The sequence below is a fragment of the Solanum tuberosum genome, unplaced genomic scaffold, assembly GCF_000226075.1.
Source record: "Solanum tuberosum cultivar DM 1-3 516 R44 unplaced genomic scaffold, SolTub_3.0 scf00033, whole genome shotgun sequence".
Classification (NCBI taxonomy): domain Eukaryota; kingdom Viridiplantae; phylum Streptophyta; class Magnoliopsida; order Solanales; family Solanaceae; genus Solanum; species Solanum tuberosum.
In genome coordinates this window covers 481713-504170 of record NW_006238959.1, presented here as the reverse complement: position 1 = coordinate 504170, position 22458 = coordinate 481713, and the positions used below count along the sequence as shown (strand labels likewise).

At 34.1% G+C, this 22458-nt stretch overlaps 3 protein-coding genes across 3 annotated transcripts; 1 reads left to right on the top strand and 2 right to left on the bottom strand.

Annotated features, from left to right (window-relative positions):
• Positions 1 to 11224: 11224 nt before the first annotated feature.
• On the bottom strand, positions 11225 to 11713 carry LOC107059691 (uncharacterized mitochondrial protein AtMg00810-like). The gene has a single exon (XM_015306482.1). It carries the CDS (start codon positions 11711 to 11713, stop codon positions 11225 to 11227), a length of 489 nt encoding a protein of 162 aa, XP_015161968.1.
• Positions 11714 to 13536: 1823 nt separating this feature from the next.
• LOC102596719 (uncharacterized) lies at positions 13537 to 15650 on the bottom strand. Its single transcript, XM_006342225.2, has 2 exons — positions 13972 to 15650; positions 13537 to 13663 (listed from the first exon to the last, which is right to left on the bottom strand). The coding sequence occupies exons 1-2, from the start codon at positions 15260 to 15262 to the stop codon at positions 13617 to 13619; spliced, it is 1338 nt and encodes a 445-aa protein (XP_006342287.1). The 5' UTR covers positions 15263 to 15650; the 3' UTR covers positions 13537 to 13616.
• A 2050-nt stretch (positions 15651 to 17700) lies between these two features.
• On the top strand, positions 17701 to 20333 carry LOC102596387 (GDSL esterase/lipase At2g04570-like). Its single transcript, XM_015306480.1, has 2 exons — positions 17701 to 18072; positions 19800 to 20333. The coding sequence occupies exons 1-2, from the start codon at positions 17701 to 17703 to the stop codon at positions 20331 to 20333; spliced, it is 906 nt and encodes a 301-aa protein (XP_015161966.1).
• Positions 20334 to 22458: the final 2125 nt, after the last annotated feature.

The window sequence follows — 22458 nt, the reverse complement described above, 5'->3', positions numbered from 1 at the left end:
ACTTTTCTCCTTCATTTTTCCAACTCTAAACCACCTTAACTTCAAAGGTTCCAGCCCCAAACACTTGGAATCATAAAATCCCTCAACATACGCTAGATTTAACTCGAAATCACAACCGGAAACATGCCCAAAATCAACAAGAACTTCAACACAAATACAACCAACAATTTCAACAAACACAATCAATCTTTTCTCGGAATTAAAACGAGTTTGGCGTGTGGGGGAAAGAACCAACCCAACACTATGATCTCACATACCTAGTAGGGATCACCCCTAACGATATTCACGACGATCTTTGACGAAACCTTGCTTGATCTTCTCTTTCTCCTCTTCTTCTCCTCTTCACTCATAAACCCTTACTCTCACTCTTATAAAAAGGGAAAAACTGATCTAAAAATCAGTCTAAACCCTTAATATAACCAAAACAATTGATTAGGGAAAAGACCAAAATACCCTTAAAATTTCCGGACGGACTTCCCTGCCAACTGCCCAACTTCCAAAGGGCATAACTCACTCATACGAACTCGGAATCAAGAAAACTCGGTGGCGTTGGAAGGATCATTCCACAAGATTCAAAGATCATTCCACGAGCTTCGCAACCATAACTGGAACAACACCTAACTTATCCTGAGCTAGGAGTTATGACTGTTCAAAGTTGGCCAAAAACTCACTTTTTCCCATACTTAACCAAATTTTCCAGATTTTTAAACTCTTTCCAAAAATGACTATTTCCAATTCTAAGCCTCTTCATAGTTATTTCAAATTGCCGGATGTTACAGCGCACCCTCTTGTTCATTACTTTATGCTTTGTTCTATTCTAGAACCAAAGACTTCGAGACTTGTATTATCTTTCAAATATGTTGTAATGCTTTAGAGGCTTGTACACGCGACAACAAGATTTTGGGGATGTTTTATGAAATTGACTAACTTTTCCGCACTAATGTTATTATTGCTTTATTTTCTACATTTCTTTCGAATGATTGGGTTTTAGGCTGACTTGTCTTGATGGATTTAGACATGTGTCGTTGCATCCATTTTTGGATTGTGACATAATGGGAGGAAGGGAATTCCTCTGAGGGTCATGGTTAGGCTTCTAAGCTGGAACACTAGAGGCCTTAATGACCTCAATAAGCAGAGGGGGGGGGGAGGGGTGAACCTCTTTTGCAATAGTCTTGAGGTAAGCTTACTTAGCTCCCTGGACACACTCGAATAAAGGTGAATAAATTGGGTGGAATTGCTGAATCAATGTTTGGTGGCTGGAAATACTATAATTGTCACGACCCAAGGTAGACCCTCGGTGTAACATGGCGTATAGGACCCCGAGTGGCCCTATACAAGCCACTTAGCATACATAGACAAGATAATAGAAATCAAGAAATTTAAAAGATCATTTCAAAATAGCGAGTTTTATAGAGCAAAGCAGAAAACTAACGATGTCTCAAAGTTATCTAATACATAAGAAGTAATTGGGTCGTAACCCGAACATCAAGTTTAAAACTAAAATATATAGACATAATGAAGTAAGGCCCGATCCTCAAAACATGAGAACTCACCAAATCTTCAATCTTCTACTAATAGATCCTAGCCACGGAAGTGCGAGTTTGGAGCATCGGGCCCTAGATTTGGATAAGAAATGTAAGCAAGAGTTTGCATTAGTACAAATATGTACCAACTATGATAGCGATGCATGAAGTGTAAAAATCATGATAACGGGGCATTTTCATAATATGCAATGACCAAGTTAAAACATGATATAAAAGAGTTAGAAAACATAAGTCATAATATATGGCCAATGCAAGTAGACATCATCTTCAATCACATGTGAGATACTTCTTAAAGTAACCTCGATTCATGTGTAAGGGTGAAGTCGAATAACCCGAACACTATGCTTATGCCTTGGGGTTTTCTTGTATGTGTTCTTTTTCTCCGATGATCATTTACTTTCTATTGAACCGGCATGTTTAGGATGTAAATTGTAGAAGTAGACTAGAAATAAAATCATGATGGCAATAGAACATGGAATCGATACCCTTCAAAAAAATTGAGATTCGTGTTATATATGTGTGATTGATAAGTCAACTATGTAGGATCTTTGTATGACATGATAGGAACCGATTGGGTAACTTGACTTAAGTTGAATCATGAACAAGATACACTGATAATTTTATAAGTGAAACAATGTGTCATGTGTGTGAGAGAATAGTTGTTTAGTCGTACTGTATATATCAATCTATAGAACTTGCACTATTAGTCTTGCTAAGATGATTTAATTGTGAACAAGGATCATAGGTCACTGTTGAAATTGAGTCCACTTCAGCCTAAAAATAACCAACCAAATAAAAGAATTTCTCCCTTTCATCCAAATTGTTCAGCCTAAATTAGACCATTCTTTCAATTCACCCAATTCACCTTCCTCGGGAAAATCGTTAAACTTTGTTATGGCCCTGGTCCCTCCTTGGACATCGTGTACCTCAACTCAGGCTAAAAGCCTAAGTTGAAGGTTACTACTTTAGAGGAAAATTATTCACCTTAGATTTGGCCCTAGTCTTATTTGGGACATCATGCACCTCAAATCATGCTAAAAATCTAAGTTAAGGGAGGCTACTATAGAGGAAAACAAGAAAAGAGAGGGGGTATGAAAAGAGTTTTGTATTGAGAATAGAATAAAAATATGTAAAAATGTGTGAGATGGTGTTGTTGAATAAAGAAAATACAAAGATAAGAGCATTAAAAGCTTAAAGTTGAAGAAAAGTTGAATCAAGCAAAAAAATCAAGTCAAAGTCACACCTGAGCTTCAATGAACAATGCAGAGAAAAGAAAAATTAAGACAATGCTAGGATTGGTTGAAAAGGAGGAAAATAGCCAATGTTACAGGCAGAAAAGTCGCTTAACATCCAAATATACCATACATGACTCTGAGCCTACGTTACAAGCTAGAAAATTCTTATAGTGATCTTAATTTAATGGTTTTGAGAGTCGAAGCATGGAAAATAAGGGCAAGTCTATGGTATTGTGCATGTATTGTATTGAATTCAACTCTGAGCATGAGCGTATATTGAGTCCCTAAAAGTCAACTATAACTCAAATCATGTGTGAACAAAGCGATTTCTTTGCAGTAAGGGCACAAGTTACATTATAGAAGAGTTGGTATCTTGGTGATTGTTATTTGTGTATGTGAATATTTATATTGATATGCCTATGTCATAAATTAATCTGCATGTGTTGGCTTGTTGTTGAACTTAATGAATGCACAATGCTGAAAAGTAAAAAGGTGGGTTGAATGTTGACAATAATGACATATGATTGCTTGAGTTTTTAGGTTTGCTTTTGCATTGTGTCGTTTATAGTTAGGAGTGTTGCTTGAGGACAAGTAACGATTTTAAGTTGAGGGTGTTGATATACCAAAGATTTACGGTACTCTTGATGCTTTAAACTTGGAGTTTTGCCCGTGTCTTAAGCATTTATTAGTAGATGTGATGGTATTTTACTTGTATTTTGCAAGAAAAATGGTTTTTGAGCAGTCGGGATGAAAAGGAATGAAGCATCAGAGTTTTTATGTTATTACAACTTAATCTACGAGTCATATTCTGACCTCCAAGCTGTAGAATGAGTCGTGATTCGATGAGTTGATTTTTGGAGTTAAGTGTAAAACGACAGAAGAAAATGATAAGTCGTAGGAACTTTTACGAGCCGTAGAAACCAGTCATAGGAATCTTCAGAGATATTAAGCTCTGGTACCTGAACGGCAGATTACCAGGATGGACCGTACTAAGATTTACGATACGTAGATCATGTTCGTAGAAAGTGTTCAGATGACCTTTTGAAGAAGCTACCTTCTACGGGTTTAACCTACGAGCCGTAGTTTGACCTAGGAGTCATAGTTTATGACCCGTAGATTTGACTGTCGAAACCATTCTTCCCATATTTCCTTTGTCTACTTTAATTAGGATTTGGTGTCTATAAATATTAGTTGTAATTTTTATTTTTGGGAGTTAGACAATTTGATATTTTTAGTTTTGGCTTTGAGAATTAACTTGCAAACACTTTGTGCATTTAATTTCTTGAAGTTCGGTTTATAATTTTGGTTTTTGTTCATCAATTCAAGATTCCAGATTTCATCTATTCTAATTGTAAGTTCATGATTTATTTTAGCAAATATATTATGAATTGTGATCACCTAAGAATGAGCATCTAAATCCACAATTAGGGTTGTGGGCACCATGAGTAATTGACAACATAGACCTAATAATTAAGTAATCCTTGATTAGTGTTTATTCATGTATAGTTGATCTCTTCATTTTGAATGTTTTGTAACGATACACAACGTTAGAACTCACCTTATTCCTACTTACTCTACCAAGGGAGTAACAAATGGGAAAAGAAATTAAATAAAGGAGATTTAGCGTTGATAATCCATTGTCTAATAGTCTAACCTAAAGATGTGAGGTATAATTTGGGGTCAAGGGTAAGGGTTAGTAAAGTATACACCCGTAGACCGACCAAGTTGTGTGGTGAAATTCCCTACTTGGAGGGACAATCACTTAGAAGATACCTAACTTACTGACTTTGCATGTCAAACACTAGATAAGGGTTACTATTATAAGGTTTACTGCGTTAAGAACTTGTGGGGAACACATACACCCTAGTTTCATGTTTTATTGGCTTAACAAAACATTAAATCATGTTACTTGGTTACTTGTTACTATAATCAATCAATCAATATTTTATGTTATAAAACCCCCCTTTTTACGGAGATAATCTGACTAAAGTACAATTAACAGTAAATTAGCCTAAGTCTAGACTATATTTCTCGTGGGATCGACCCTAACCTCTGATAGGTTCTTTATTTAATAATGGACTCTTTTACTTCTTTAGGAAGGTGTAATTTGAGAATATCACCTTCCCTTTTCTAATCACTTCCAAAGCCACACAATTTATATACAAGCAAGTATTCACAATAAATTACCAGAAACAACAATACCAACATCAATTTCTTTCAAAATTGAGTCAATCAATTCAAAATCCAATTTAAAAAAAGATGGTTTGAATCCAAAATTTAATACTTGAAAATAAGGTTAAAGGCTTTAGGAACTCATTGGTGAAAAACATTTCAAAAAAGGGACCAGAATCAGTTTATAATCTCCATTTTAGTTTAGAATTTGAGTTCTTGAAAAACCTTATCATTTACCAATCAAAATCTCATATTTTGATGTTAAAATCCATAAATAATCACCTCCAAGAGTTCCCCAAGCTCAAAAATTGAAAATGGGGCTTAAACCCCGAAATTTGCAGGTCAAAACCCCTCTTAGATGTCAAAAAGTAGCCAAAAGTTCGCAAAAGCGAACCCTGCTAAAACATGGCTCTCGTAAAAGTGAAGCCTCATTCTCTAAAGTGTAGGTTTCTTAAGTGATAGGCCCTTCGCTTAAGCGGAGGGCACTTAAGTGACAGGACCTTCACAAAAGTGAGGCCTGCAGCACCAGAAAACAAAGCCAAGTCTCAAAGCATCAAAAAGACCCTCGGGATTCGTTCAAAACCTCATAAACACAAGCCACATATGCAAATCAATTATAATCAACTGTTCCAAACTAAATGGAACCGTCGAAACACGAATCTGAGGCCTCGTTGACTCTACATATGTGAAAAACACATGAAATTAACTCAACGGCTAAAAGGATAAAACAAGCTCGGGAACTTACTAAAAATCAACCAAGACCTCACCTAGGCCTAAAAGCATCCCCCAAATCCAACAGAACTCTTGGGATTCTGATCCGAGCATCTGAACCCCGAATGTTTACCGAAGTCAACCCAAAGGATAAATTTCCTAAATTTCAAAACATAGGACCTCAAATCCTCATAAAGACTCCGAATCTCAAACTTACAACTCTCAAAAATCAAATTCAACATTCTAGAACAGATGAAATCGACAGAATTCCATTCTGACACATGAAACTCCAAAAGACTCTGAAAACTACTTTTAAGCAACTTAGCTTTCAAAAAACACAAACTTACCAAATTCTCAACTTTTCACTCAAAGTTCGAAATCAACTTTCAAAACTCAAACATTAATGACTCCGGGTCAAGATCCGGAGAGTTAAAATGATAATTTCATGAAAATTTTAAAATATGACCGACCGGGTCATTACGATAGCTCTCTCTAAATGGTTTCACTGCTCATTTCTTTTAAGATGTTTGGGATATTATTGATTCTAGTCCTTCTTTTGTCATTGAAGCTTTATTTTACTGATACATTATAAAAGTGCTTATAAATTGTCTTGATTTTGTCTTCCTAGCCTAGAATTCTCTCAAAATTAAAAAGGGAAAAAACAAAAGCTTAATGATATCACCATTGATGGAGAAAGCGAAGCTCCAGATTTGATTAGCAAACTTCCAGATGAAGTTTTTCACTCAATAATCTCATTTGTTCAAACTAAAGAAGCTGTAGCAACTAGCGTATATTCCAAATGCTAAAGATTCAATAGAAACTCCTTGTCTCGACTTTATTTGGATCTATAATAAATCAACAAATCACTGTGCTAGAAGTCTCGCCATTGTAGACAAGATTCTTTTATCACTCTCTTTTAATGTCAAATTTTTGCACTTACATCACCCCCCACGAACTTGGGCTTGCTTCGATTACATGCCCTGGTGGATGGAGTTTTAGAAAAATGAAAAAAGACTTGAATGAATTCACTTTCTTGTGATAGAATCACTATAATGAGTTTGTCTAAGTGGTTTTCTGTATCAAATTTGGGAGAGAAATTTGTTAGGGAAAGCGTTATAACGAAAGGAAACATATTCCAAGGGAGATTTCTTCAATTTGTGGAGTTAAATGAATATGTGTTAAAAGATAGTTTACCCTTTAAAGGTTGTGTAAATATTAAGATCTTAAAACTTAGAAATTTCTTATTGGTCAAAAATACTCTAATCGAAATCCTCAATAATTGTGAGATTTTGGAGAAATTCACCCTTCATCACTGTTCCTACATGTTGATTAATGTGAAAATTCATCAAAGCTCAAGTTAGTAGAGATTTATCATATGTGTGAACAAGATTTATGCCTAATTTATGAATGCCTAGATAAATTGGTGTTTAAAGATTGTTTCCTTCATCAACAATATCTCAAAATTTGTGTCCAAAACTTGAAGTTTTTTAGACAAATGTCCCTGAGCTGCCTTTTGGAGTGCAATCCCAAAGGTTTGGACACAAAATTTGAGATTTTGTGGATGAAAAGAAAGGGTCTTCTAGCACTAACTTTTCTAGGTTTTCAGAAATTAGGAAAAATTATTGTACATTCATATAAAACTCTCTAATAACTTTAGTTTCTAGTGATGAATGCTCACATTGCTCGATAAGTAGAAACAACAACAAAGGGTCAATTTCTCCAAAACTTCCAACTATGTAGAATTACGATTAGGGTGTTTTCGCCCACAAAGCGACCTCCAAGTTTTAGGGTCTTACCATGAGAGGCACAACCTTTAAAAGGTAAATCAACTGCTAGAACATATTCATTAAGCCCCACAAATGAAGAAATCTCCCTTGAAATTGATTTCCTAGATCTATGTAGAACACTTTTCCGAACAACACGCTCTCCCAAACTCAATACAAAAATTGACCTCAACAAAACTTGTTATAGTAATTCTATCATAAAAGGTGAAACTCATTCAAGTCTTTTTTTTATTTTTTTGAAATTCAATTCAACGAAGTATTCTCAAAGCATACCCAATCTTGTGGGGAGTGATGTAAATGAAAAAAAAAATCAACATTAGAAAAGAGAGATGAAAGAACCTTGTCAACAGTGGCGAGACTTCTGGTACGGAGATTGTTAATTTTTTGCATATCCTAAAAAGGCCGAGATAAGGATATCTATAGGAATCTCCAACGCTTGGAATATACTCTAGTTGATACAGCTTCTTTAGCTGAGAGTAATGAGACTATTTGTGTAAAGCTTCATCTGGAAGATTGTTAATCAAGTCTGGAACTTTGATTTCCCCTTAAATGGTGATATAGCACGACTTCTGGCTTTTTGCTTTTGCATTTTGAGAGAAAATTAGGGTACGAAAAGAAAGACAAAATAGCTAACAAGCACTTTTATAGCATTTTTCTAGAATAAAAAAAAGTGTTTTAAAGCTATAATAAAAAAAATATATTTATCTTATCGATAAAACTAGCATTCAACTATAGATTTTAGATCAAAATTTAAAATATTTGTCTTCAAAAAGCTTTCAAGTTTCAAAAACTCATCCAACTTTCTAGACAAATTTCACTTTCACTCACAGAAGTTTATCTTTTTCTTAAGTTCTCCCCGTGGAATTCATAATTCAAATTCAAGATAGAGTTAAGAGTCAAGTTTGAGAGAGTCTTTCGAGTCATTTTGAGAAGCCTTTTATACACTTTTACTTGTTTTAAGGCTTGAGTATGAGGATGAGTAGAGTTGAGTTTCATTTTACAAAATGAATATATGGGAACCAAGTATTCCCAAAGAGTAAATGTTTTTACATTTAAAATGAGGGGAAACATCGATTTCCAAATGAGTTCATGAGGAGTTTTGAGTACTACCTCTTTTAAGAGGAATCTTTTGAGTAATAATCTCAAAATTTGAGGATGAGAAAATGTTTTTAAATATATGAACTGATTTATATTTTTGGGAGTAGTATTGAGCACCGATATGGGAACGAGTTCATACAACTCAAAGTCCTCATAAACCATGTAGCCAACATGGGTAGAAAGGGTCATACTTTTTAGATGATTCCTTATTGATTTCAAGCATATACTAGTGGATCCACTTATTTGAGGATGTACTATACTTCGGAAAGGTATAGGACAGTTCTGGCAGCGTGGGCGAGACGATATATCATCACATAGCTCAGAGCGATGGATGTCGGTTAGATAATCTCCCAAATAGAGTTATTTTGTATTTTTACATACAAACTGAGTTATTATTGTATTTTTTAATACATTGAGTTATTATCTCCTGTTTTAAGAGCTTTCTTTATATTGCATCTTTAATATTTCTTTTATATTGAATTGAGTTGAGGTTGAGATGAGGTAAGTTTTTTCTTCAGTTCCAGTTCAAGCTTATGTCATGTTTTAGATTTCCCCTTGCATGCTCGTACATTCAATGTACTGATGTCATTTGGCCTGCATCGTTTTATGATGCAAAGACATGTAATCAGAGCTCTGTTGATCCAATCGAGTTCCAGCTAGATTTGGTGAGCCTCCTTGCTTTCCGGAGGGTTTCACATTGATTTTACATTTTAGTTTTATTTATTAGGATGTCGTGGGTCTTGTCCCGACATCCATCTTAGTTAGTAGAGGCTTCATAGATAGATAGTAGAGTTTTGAGAAGTCTGTTTCATTTTCATTTGTTATGTTCTAGACTTGAGTTGCCTATTTTGGCTAGTGAATGTTTTAACATATTTATGAGTTACTTAATTTAAAGACTATGAGTAAAGTTTCTACTTTTGAGTTTATCTATTATTGAGAAATTCTTCCGCTGAGAGTTGAGTCAGACTAAGGGTTTGCTTAGGGACATCAATGGTTCTCGAGTGCCAGTCGCGTCCAGGGTGTAGAATCGGGGCGTGACAAGTATTTCTAGGTTGGGCTAATTTCTGTGCAGGTTATAGTTTGAAGAGGTTCGGTGGGAGAGTCGGGGGTGTTCATGTTTTAGATAGTTGCTTCATTTAGTAGGTTGTTTGTTGTGTACCGTGTTGTTGGTACTCATCCCTTGCTTCTACACTTGTGCAGATTTCAATCCCGGACCTGCATGATCTCTTTCTCCTTCTCTAGACTTGTCAAGGACTTGAAGAGGTTGTTGTTTGTCATCCGGCAACCCTTTTTTTCCTTTTCTTAGATTTTTTTCTATTTGAGAAACAAAGTTTGAGACTTGTATTAACTTCTTAAGTCAACAGTTATTTATTTAGTGTCTTGTACCCGTGACAACCAGATTGTGGGGGTTTAAATAGAAGAATTAATAAGTTTTTTGCTTTAGTTCTTTTTTTTTGTATTTCCGGCTTTTCTTTCATTTTCGTTGGGTTGAGGCTGACTTGTCTTCGTGACACCCAATAAGATTCTTGCAACATGACTTCAGAAAATTTATATGCATTTTGCTTAAAAGTTGTAGTTAAAGGCACTCTATAAATATTGCAAGTTTTTAAAAAATCATAAGTAGAATTCCACCTTGTTTTTATTTCTTTGGGCATTAATCTTAGTCTAAGATTATTGTCCTCACAGTTTCTTTTTAAATTCTTTAAGTCCAGACTTTCTATTATTTTCTTGAATAAAATCAATTGCATGCCTAATTTTTTTTTAATTCTGGACTCAAAAAAATAAAGACTATCTTTTACAATTAATTTATATATATGACAAGCACATCTAATATGAAAATATCCTCTTAAGGGGGGGAAAATTCAGTTTATAAAGAATCAATTGCAGCAGTGTTATTAGATGCATTATCAAAAGAAATACATAAAACTTTGTGTCCAACCCATAATATTTTGCAACTATGGACATAGATTCATAAATAAATTTTGCAGTATGTCTACGGTGTTCATCATGTTGAAATGATAAAATACGTTTTTGCATGACGAAATCAAAATTCATCCAATGACAAGTAATAGTTAAATAATCATTTTTATTTATAGCACGACCAAGATCAGAAGTAAGAGGAATTGATAGGTTTTCAGATGTTTTGATGATCCTCACAAACGCAAGGACCCGGTCCTCTGCAGAGTGTTCTCGTCCAGGGCAATATGTTGTACAACTGGAAAGCTGTCTTGTCAGTGGTTGGTGACGTCATCAGCGTACTTAACCAATAGGAATGGACGAGGTTGTTTGTCCAATGGTCAATAATTCTTCTTGGATTGATATATTCGACATGACAAACAACTAACAAATCATTCATTCAAAGAGAGAAAAATCAAGCTTCAAACAAAACAACAAGGGACCTAATCGACTGAAGAATTGCTTCCTGAACCTGTTGTTATTTTGATTGCTTGTATTTGTGCTTATCTTGTAGGATTCGTTTCACTTTCAAAACTTTGTGTGAATCATTTTAAGAACATCGTTAAGGTTAACTTTGTGTCTTACGGTCAAAAGTCTATATTAATCAGTGAGGGTTAGTATAGTGGGCAATGGATGCATTACTTAGGATCAGTAAGTAATAGGTTGTATTACTATAGATTTGTTTCTCTCTTCTTCCTCAATTAGTGAATCCCCATTACAGATTCTAACATGGTATCAGAGCTGCTTCCATGTGAGACTCTTTTGGAGCATGCATATACTGGCTCAAGACTTGTACTGCAAAGGATACGTCTACTCTGGTCATTGTTAGATATAACAGCCTTCCTACCAACCTTTGATATCTTCCAATATCCTTCAAAGGTTTATCTGTTGAAGTAACTTCTGATCCATGTACATGTTTATCATACTCAATAGATGTCAGCCTTACATTAGGATCCATTGGTGTATGAACTGGTTTTGCACCACTCAATCCCATTTCAGAGATTAGTTCCAAAGCATACTTGAGTTGATTCATCACATACCCCTCCTTAGTTCTAGCAAACTCGATGCCAAGAAAAAACTTCAGTTCTCCTAAGTCTTTCATCTTAAACTTAAGTTTCAGATCATTTCTAGTCAGTTCAATCAAGCTGCTACAACTACCCGTTACTAGAAGATCATCTACATATACAAGAACCACCACCAATTCTTTTCCCATTGTTCCAGTAAACAATGAGTAATCATAATGGCTTTGGACAAACCCCAACTAAACTAATGCTTCAGTTAACTTCAGATTCCATTGCCTAGGTGCTTGTTTGAGCCCATAGAGAGATTTGTGCAGTTTGCAGACTTTGTTAGACCCCTCCTGTCTACAAAAACCAGGAGGCACAACCATATAAACATCCTCAGGGAGATCGCCTTGCAAGAAAGCATTGTGCACATCCATTTGAAAAACCAACCAGTGTTTAGCAGCAGCCACAGCTAGGACAGATCTGACAGTAACCATCTTGGCCACAGGGGAAAAAGTCTCAGTGTAATCCAGACCCTCCTTCTGATGAAACCCCTTAGCAACTAGTCTGGCTTTGTATCTCTCAACAGCACCTGAGGCTAAATACTTCACCTTGAACACCCACTTACAACCAATAGGGTGCTTGCCAGGAGGTAGCTCAGTGATGCTCCAAGTATTATTATCCTCCAAAGCAGAAATTTCAGCTTGCATGGCCTCTACCCACTTAGGTTGGACTACATCTTCTTCAAAAGAAGTAGGCTCAGAAATACTGGAGTAAGCAGCTAATGCTGCACCATAGGAAGCAGTGAGATGAGCATAAGATACATGATTGGAGACAGGATACTTGCAGGAGGCTGTAGGCTGAGCTGTCAAGAAATCTTGCATCCATATAGGAGGCTTAGTGGATCTAGTAGACCTTCTTAATGGAACAGTCTCACAGGGTGTCAATGAAGTAGCACAAGGATCACCTAATACATTCCCATCATCAGGAAAACAGTCAGCAGGAAGATCAAATCCACTGACAGATGAACGAGAAGCAGCATTGTTCTCAGCAGGACTGGGATCAGAAACCAATAGTGGAGTCTCTTCAAGGAACTGCAGGACAGGAAATAAAGGGGGACAAGCAGAGCTCATATGCTTGAAGGGAAATACTGCCTCTTTAAACACCACATCTCTGCTGATAAAGAACTCTTTGGTAGCTAAGGCATAAAGCTTGTACCCTTTTTGGAGAGTAGAATAACCGACAAACACAGCAGGAACAGACCTAGGAGAAAACTTGTCAACTTTCCTCACCTCAGTGGCAAAAACAAGACATCCAAACACCCTTAAATGATCAAGTACAGGGGGACCTTTATACAACAAATCATGAGGAGTCTGTCCTTGCAGCACAGTAGATGGGAGTCGGTTTATTAGGTAAACACTAGTGTTAACACATTCACCCCAAAAATGAAGGGGAAAACCAGCCTGAAATCTCAGTGACCTAGCCACATCTAAGATGTGTCTGTGCTTCCTTTCCACAACTCCATTCTGCTGAGGAGTATAGGTACATGAACTCTGATGGATAATACCTAGAGTATGTAGTAAAGTAGTGACCTGTGAGTTGAAGAACTCACACCCATTGTCAGATCTAAGCACTTTGATCTGAGTTGAAAATACATTTTTCACCATCGCAAAGAACTGAGTTAAAGCAACAATGACTTCAGCCTTAGAATTTAGCAGGAATAGCCATGTATATCTTGAGAAATCATCAACCAAAATAAGAAAATATCTCTTATTATCATGAGTAGGAACTCTATAGGGACCCCAAACATCAGCATGCAATAGTTGAAAACATGCAGTAGTAGTAGTATTGCTCAAAGGAAATGATAGTCTGGCTTGCTTAGCCAATGGGCATACAGTACAAATGGTAGAAGAACTAGCTGGAAAATGTTTGAAACAACTAAGTTTTCTGATAGTAGAAACAGGCACATGACCTAGTCTCTAATGCCAAAGAGACATATCTAAGCTACAAGACTGAGAAGACGAAACTGCATTAGCTACATGAACTGAATCTTGTGTAGACTTCAATGAATCTCCTGAGATCAGCTGACTATCAGCATGCACAACATACAAATCATTCTCCAGTCTGCCAGTCCCCCTCACAGTCCCATTTGAGAGGTCCTGAAAGACACAAAAATTAGGATAGAAGAGGACACAACAATTGAGCTCCTTTGTTAGTTTAGATACTGACAGCAAATTGTAATGGAAGGCAGGAATATGCAAAACATTGGAAATCTCAGTCCCTCCAAGGACCTGAGAAGAACCAATGTGAGTAACACGAGCAAGTGCACCAGTGGGTAGATGAACTTTGTTACATGAATTATTCTGTAAAGAGACTTGTGGTGTAATCAAATTCTCATTGTGTACCATATGTTGAGAAGCTCCAGAGTCAATAATCCATTTATTATTATTAGCGGAATGCATCATACCTGATGCCATCAGATTGTCACAGTTGGTATTGGCCTTTGCCTTCTCATTCTCTTGATCCAACATGTGTAGAAGTTGTTGATACTGCTGTGGAGAAAAGTGAGGATGCTGCTGAACCTGTGGGTCAAAATGAGCTAGTGGAGACTGCCTGTTAGACATAAGAGCATGAGAGGTAGTAGGAGAGAAACTACCACTGTGAGACATTCCAAGAGCACTTTGAGTTGATCCTTGACCAGTATGTGTTGAATACTGCCTCAGCTGAGTAATACCAGCATTAGCACCCACAAGATTAGCTGCAGGAATAGATCCAAGTGGTGTTCTCTTCTTACCCTTCCAGTCAGGAGGATAACCATGAAGTTTGTAACAAGTAGCTCTGATGTGACCTTTCCAATTGCAGTAGTCACAATAGAGATTGCTGGTAGATCTTTGATGAGATCTAGAACCAGATCCTGAAGGATGATTAGGTCCTGAGTATGAACTGGAGCCTGATCTAGGTACATGACTCTTATTATTGCTGAAGAATGCCATGGCATCATTTACCAAACCATGATTATCAGCACTTACAGCATTGGATTTACCAAGTATCCTCTGGCTTTCCTCAGCCATAACCAGAGAGTAAGCCTTGTTCACACAAGGTGCTGGGTCCTGCATCATAATCTGACTTCTACACTGATTATAAGACTCATTTAGCCCTAAGAGAAACTGCATCAACATCTGGTACTCAAAATGAGCTGCATAAGTCTTAGAAACTTCACAGGCACAACTAGGACATGGCATAAGAGAGTCAAATTCCATCCACAATTCTTTGAGTTTGGAGAAATAGCTAGACACAGACAGCATTCCTTGACTAAGTGTAGCAATCTCCTTGTGTAAATAGAAGATCCTAGAGCCATCTACTTTGTCAAATCTCTCTTTCAAGTCAGTCCATACTTGCTGAGCACTACTAGCATAGACTATTCCACTTAACAATTCCCTGCTTACAGAGATCATAATCCATGACAGGACTATGGTATTACATTTTTCCCAAAGATCATGTAATGAGACAGCAAACTTATCCTTTGAATACTGACCGGTAATGAAACCTAACTTCCCTTTTCCTAGTAGTCCAATCTTCATAGATCTACTCCATAGAGAATAATTTTCAGATCCAGTGAGTTGAATTGAGACCAAGGAACTACCTGGAGTATCACATGCCTGTAAATGAAGAGGATGATGAGCATCGACTCCTGTATGAGCTCCCGTAGTTCCTGGAAGAGGCCCTGTAACTGAATTAATGGCAGCTGCATCCACCATTGCAAAAAACTCAAATGAACTCTGATCTTCACTGTTTCTGGGACAATGCACACTACTCCTTCACGAGCCTACTGCTGCACTGAAAACAGAGAGATACTCAGAGTGATACCTCGGGCTTTGATACCATGTTAGAATCAGTAATGGGGATTCACTAATTGAGGAAGAAGAGAGAAACAAATCTATATTGAGCTACAGAACTAAAACATGAAAAATCAATCGTACATCTTTGGTAGTATCTATTCTATTTATAATACATCACATCTAAGCATTTAACTAGACTAGTAGACTTAACTTAACTATAGTTAGTTGTAACTACTTTACTAACTGAATCTGTTACTGACACATGCTAACAGATTCTATAGCTAATACTACACTAACTCCTTGCTTCATAACACCCCTCCTCAAGCTGGTGGCTGAAACAAATCTTTTACCCCCAGCTTGGACATTAGGTGTAGATGTGTTGCTTTCCACAAGCCTTTAGTAAGTAGATCTGCCAACTGATCTCTTGTTGATACATGATTAGTCTTGATCATTTTTTGTTGTAGTTTTTCTCTGACAAAGTGACAATCAATGTCAAAATGCTTGGTCCTCTCATGAAAAATAGGATTGGATGCAATTTGGATTGCAGCCTTACTATCACAATAGAGTTGAACTGGCTGCTTGATGTTTACCCCTAGCTCCTTATGTAGACCAATAAGACAAGTGATCTTGATTTCTAATGAACTTACACTATCTACACTACATTAAAATTTAATATGATTTACTTAATAGAAAAGAACTCACATAAAGATGGCTAATATATAGAAGTAAGATAGTTGTCTAACTTATAGTAATGGATTTGTCCCAAAAAACGCAACCCCACATTTTTCTCTTACTTATTAGTTAATGTTAACACTTAATAAAATAAAATAAATATAATATAAATTAATACAAATCTATTAAGACCGTAATTAAAAATTTATTAGTAGTAATTATAAAATAGTACATTTAAAAGTTGTAATATACACTCTTAAATAAGCGGAATTGACACATATATACAATTCTTAGATTAAATTGACATGTTTTAGTTAAATAGATATTTAACAAATAAAAATCTTAAAAGAATTGGCATATAATAGTCATGCGTGTATTTTGCTCAAAAACAAGGAAGGAAATTTCTATTTACTCCCATCTCTCTCTTAAAATTATTATTTTTAAAATAAAAAAATATGGTATCATCTCTCTTTTAACTTTCAAGTTTCGACGAGAGGGAGTTGCTCGAATGGTAAGCACCCTTCACTTCCAATCCAAAGGTTCCAAGTTCAAGTCACCAAGGGAGCAAAAAGGGGTGGGAGCTCCTAGGGAGGGTAAAAAAAAAATTTTAAAAAAAAACAAAAAACTTTCAAGTGTTTCTCCTTAAAACTATCAAAAAGTTTATTTATAATTATCTTTCTCCTTAAAATTATCAAAAGTATTTAATTATGAGGATATTCTTACAGGTCTCTAGACTCTACAATCTATAAATTATTTTTCTAAAATAGACTATAATATACACCCTTCGTCCACTTTTCATTGTCATGATTTCCTTTTTTAGAGTCAAACTATAAGAATTTTGACTAACATTTTATGATGTATTTTTTCTTCATATTGAAGAAATTACTTTTCATCACTAACATATAACCATATTTACATGGATCGTCTAGAATTTGTATAATTCGATTCCTAATTGTATAAATCCATAATTTGTATATGTTTACCCTAACTATTTGCATATAATTTGTTTATCTTATAGCTATGAAGCGTAATTAAGCAATAGTTAAGGAAATTTCCTCTAAGAAAATACTAGATTTTGAGCCAGTGCTAGCATGGACCCAATATATATTATTTTTTTGTTTAAATATGTGATTTATAGTGCTTTCTTACTATATTTCAAATAATATGTGTTACTTTCTTTGTCCCAATTTATCTAGTATTGATATAATTTCGAGAGGCAACCGAATTTTTTGTATCTTCTAATATTTTAAGCTGCTAATTGTTGTAATTTTAATATTTTTTACATAATTTTTTAATATATAATAAATTTAAAAAAAAATAAGACAAACAAATAAAAAATAACCTAAAATGACCAAAATAGCCTCCGGAAAGCAAGCTGGCAGGACAACCGTCAGCTACTTCCCTGGCCACTTCTATATAGAGAGAAATTTACTTTACTAAACTAATTTGATGGATTTAATGAATTATACTTTAGAAATTTAAAAAAAAAAAAAACAAGGGACTACCTATAAAATAGAGTACTAGTGGTTACTAGTCTATAAACCAACAAATTTCTACCAAAGGACCCTCTTTCCCACCTATTTATCTGTATAAAAACATTAGTATACTTGACTTAAATCCACATAACCCTAAACAAAAAATTACATCACCCCAAAAAAAAAATATAAAATTATAAAAAAAAAAAAATGACAGCTTACAACTTCATGCCATGTCTAATTTTATTTTTTGTCCAACTAATTACCTCTTGTGTTGTAGGAGGAAAAGTTCCAGCAATTATCGTATTTGGCGATTCGACGGTAGATACTGGGAATAATAATCAAATTTTAACTGTTCTTAGGAGCAATTTTCCACCTTATGGACGTGATTATTATGATAAAAAGGCAACAGGAAGGTTTTGTAATGGACGTATTCCACCAGATTTTATATCTGAGGCTTTTGGTTTGAGACCATTTGTGCCTGCTTATTTAGATCCAATGTATAATATAACTGATTTTGCTGTTGGAGTTTGTTTTGCTTCTGCTGGTACTGGTTATGATAGTGCCACTTCTCATGTTCTAGTAAGATTCAATTCCATATCTACTTATTGCAACATTTATATATTTCTTGCTCCATTTCAATTTATTTGTTTGTCTTACCTGACATGACATGATAGGTGTGTCTATGTCATTCGTTAAAAGTTTGGTTTATTTATGTCACTTTCGTTTGAGAAAAGGCTCATTGATCATGTCATTATTTGTTAACTGAAATGACATAGATGAGCCTTTTCTCAAAATTTGATGGCATATTTGAACATTTTTCCTTTAAAAAATGATTTAATTAATGACGTGACTGAATCATAATTGATCACGTGTAAAAAACAATTTTGCAAAATTGAAATTATTTTCAGTTAACAAATAATGGCATGGATGAGTTTTTTGTCAAACGAAATGGCATAGTTTAACGATGACATAGATGAGTCTTTTCTCAAAGTTTGATGGCATATTTGAGCATTTTTCCTATATTTAATGATAATTTTAAGGTAATCAATTATGGTCATAAATTTAAAAAAAAAAACTACTAGTACTTGTCTTTTTCTTTTTTTTTCATTCTTACTATTATTATTTTTAAATCGGTTAACAAATGCATTCAATTTCTTCTTCTTGCATTATAACAAATTAAAAAGAACTTCTAACAACAATTATATGCACATTAATAAAGAGTCTTTATACACAAAATTATTAAACTATTTTTTTTGCATATTTAATTTTTATTTATATACTTGAAAATGACATTATATTGTTGTGCTTCTTCTATTTTGTGGCCCGGAATATAATTGTGTTTGTTGGGAGAAAATACCATTATATTATTGTGCACATAATTAGGTTTATTTAATTATAGAAAACAAAAAAATGAACCTTTTTGGGCTAGAAAACAATTGGGTTTTAATTAATTTTGTCCATGGAGCATTTATAGAATGTCTTATAATCCGCCTAAATAGGTGAGGAAGGGCCTATTATCAATTTACGTAGTAATTTTAGGTATAATAATTAAAGCATCGTGGAGTAATATTCATTTCTCTATGGATCCTTAATTATTTCATTTTTATTATTTTTCAAATTCACCATCAACTAAAAGTTTTGCGAAAAAAAGAAGAAGCATACCAGGTATTTATATTGTCTATATTATTATTAAAAGAAAGAAATGACTCCTTTCCAGATTTAGGAACAATGTACTATATGAACTTTTCAATTCAAAATTAATGAGAAGAATTTAGAGTCATACAAATTATATAAATTTTAAAAGTTTTAAAAAAGAAAAATTCAACTCCATTTTTTTTCCCTTTTTTTTTAAGGAGGAAACCATATGGATCGAGGAATTTTTCAACTCCCTATTCATTCAAATAGATTTACATAAATTAAAACGAAGAAAATAACATTAATCAGTAATTAAATTAAACAAACAATGCATATAACTTAAGTCCATTCTTAGGGAGCTTTACATGGTATATGCATAAAAAAAATAGCTAATAAATGTATATACAATATACACATTATACGTAATTAGTGTATATTTGGGTAACATTTATAGTTATTTTTGATCAATTGACCAATGCATTAAACTCTCGAGGAGAGTTACACATTTGGCGACTTGCCAAAAAAAAAATTACAACCACTAGCCATATATACTACTAGTCGTCTACGTGTATAACATATGTATATATATACAGAAGGATACTATTAGCAGCTATTATTTTGATGAGCGACTATACACGAGACCTAACCATTGTGATTGTCTCCTTTGACAGAATGTGATGCCATTATGGAAGGAAATAGAGAACTACAAGGAGTATCAAAAGAAACTAGAAGCATATGTAGGGATCCAAAAATCAAAATATATAATACAAGAAGCACTTTATATTGTAAGCATGGGAACAAATGATTTCTTGGAGAATTACTTTGCAATGCAAAGTGTACGTGCATTTCAATACACAACAGAACAATATAGAGGGTTTATTATTGGACATGTTGAGAATTTTATTAAAGAAATTTATCAACTTGGAGCTAGGAAAATATCATTAACTGGACTTCCTCCAATGGGTTGTTTACCTTTAGAAAGAGCAGCAAATATGTTAAGAGGACAAGGTGATACATGCAGTAACAACTATAATGATTGTGCTTTGAAGTTTAATGAGATGTTGAGTGCTTTGATTCAAAAGTTAAATAAGGAGCTTCCTGGGATTAGAATAGCTTTTGCTAATCCTTATGGTATCATACTTCAAATGGTCCAAAATCCTGCCTCATTTGGTAAGTTTTCTTCTTTCAATTACCTTATTTGTTAAATTTCCTCATCATCACAAGTGGCACACAAAATATCCTTATCACTGAGATCATACAACTTGAACATATTTCATAAGCTTTTAGAGGCAATTGAGATTGTTTCTTCTATAATTCAAGGGTCATAAGTAGAAAGATCTCGAGGAATAGTTAAAACAGGTTGGAGATGTATAATAATAATAATATAATTGTGTGCATTGGTGAACCTAATACTTATATACACGGGAACGCCCATTTTTTTAATTGATATTACATTTTTCACTATTTGAGATTTAAACTATAAGTTAAAGTAGTAATCAATAGTTAAAAAGTTTAAAAGGCATGAATAATTTGTTTGACTTTCGAAATCAGAATACTGTCACATAAATGTGACAAAGAAAATAGTAAAATTAAGTTAAAAGTTAGCAAGTATAGTTATTTTGTAATTATTTCTAAAAAGTAAGTATCCATTTCTATATATATACATATATGTACTAAAAAATTGGATTTAGTGACGATAAAAATTTGATAGCTAAACAATAAAAAATGTCACTAATTTTACTTAGCAGAGAATTAGCGACATTTTCATTAGCCATGAGCAAATAACTACATATCAGTAACGAAATTCGTAGCTAATTTCAGTGTTTTTTAATGGATTGCATGATTATGTTCTAATGAATTGTTTTGTTTAAAACAGGATTTGAAGTGGCACGTATAGCATGTTGTGGCACAGGATTATTCGAAATGAGTTACTTATGTAATAAGTTAAATCCACTCACATGCCCTGACCCAAATAAGTATGTTTTTTGGGATTCTTTCCATCTCACCCAAAAAACTAACCAAATTATCACCAATTCCTTGATGAAAAATGTCCTCCATCAATTTGTGTAATATCATGTATTTTGTATACCTAGATCGATAGATTTTATACCTTGTGTTGTTTTTTAGTTTGATTTGCTAGATTGTATATCATCTAGAGTTAGATAAAAAAAAAATGATTGCATATAATAGTCATATCAAGACGATATGATATTTGTACTCTTCATTTCAACTCGCTAAGTGATGTAATTTGTCATTTAAAAGATTGTATTCTAAAAGCTTTTAATTTATTTATTTTTCGTGTAAAAACATTACTATTATTATTCTTATTTTTTTAGTTAATTTTTTTTTCTTCACTTAGCTTGGAGTACATTAAGTTTGTTGACATTAATATATACAAGGATTTAGAGAATCTACATACTTGTTTAGCCCCTGACCCTGATTCTGAGATCTTTGAGGAAGGTCCATGTAAATATCCTCATACAGATCTCCTTATAAGAATGAATTATAGACGGCCATAATATTCTACCATTTATACTACGGATTGAAAGTAGTTAAAAAAAATCAAGTTATCCCTCATTAAAATTATAATGTAATTAAAATGGTTGAATACTTAATATAATATATTGAATATATCTTTAGACCTTTCATGTTGGAGTATTCCAAATATTCCATCAATTCATCCATAAAGCTTATAATGCGTGAAAGTCCTTAGCTAATTCTTGTGAAAGGCCTCACAAATCAAACACTTAACACACAAATTAAAATAAATTGGCTATGAGGGAGACTGATTCTCTACTCATAACTAAATTCATCAGAAAGGATTGAAGAATTCCATGAAGATACGGAAATTATATATATACATAATAGAGTACTAAAGTTCTACTCCCTCCATTTAATTTTTCATGTTCCTTCTATCAAAAATGGATATTATTTTAATTGTTCATTAGTAATTTAAGAGAGTTTTAATTTTTTTTAACATTATTCTTACTTCTTAGTATTAAATAATTATATAAAGTAATAATAGTCAAATTTAAAGCTCGAAATCATTATTACTAAGGTTAATTTTGAAAAATACAACTCTACTTAAAGCTTTCTTGAGGTGTGTGTGGAAGCATAGTTTTCAAAGGCGTTTTCAGGGTGAGTCCTATGACGAGTTTCAGCGTGGGGTATTTCAAAAACGCTCTGCTACACAAATTGAAGGAGGAAATATACCGAGCGTAAAGTCCCAGGCTAAAAAGTGTACTTTTATGCATTGACTTTGATTTTGATTGTTTTAAAAATATTTTTGCTATAAATTATTTTTTTATTAGTGGTGTAATATATGATACT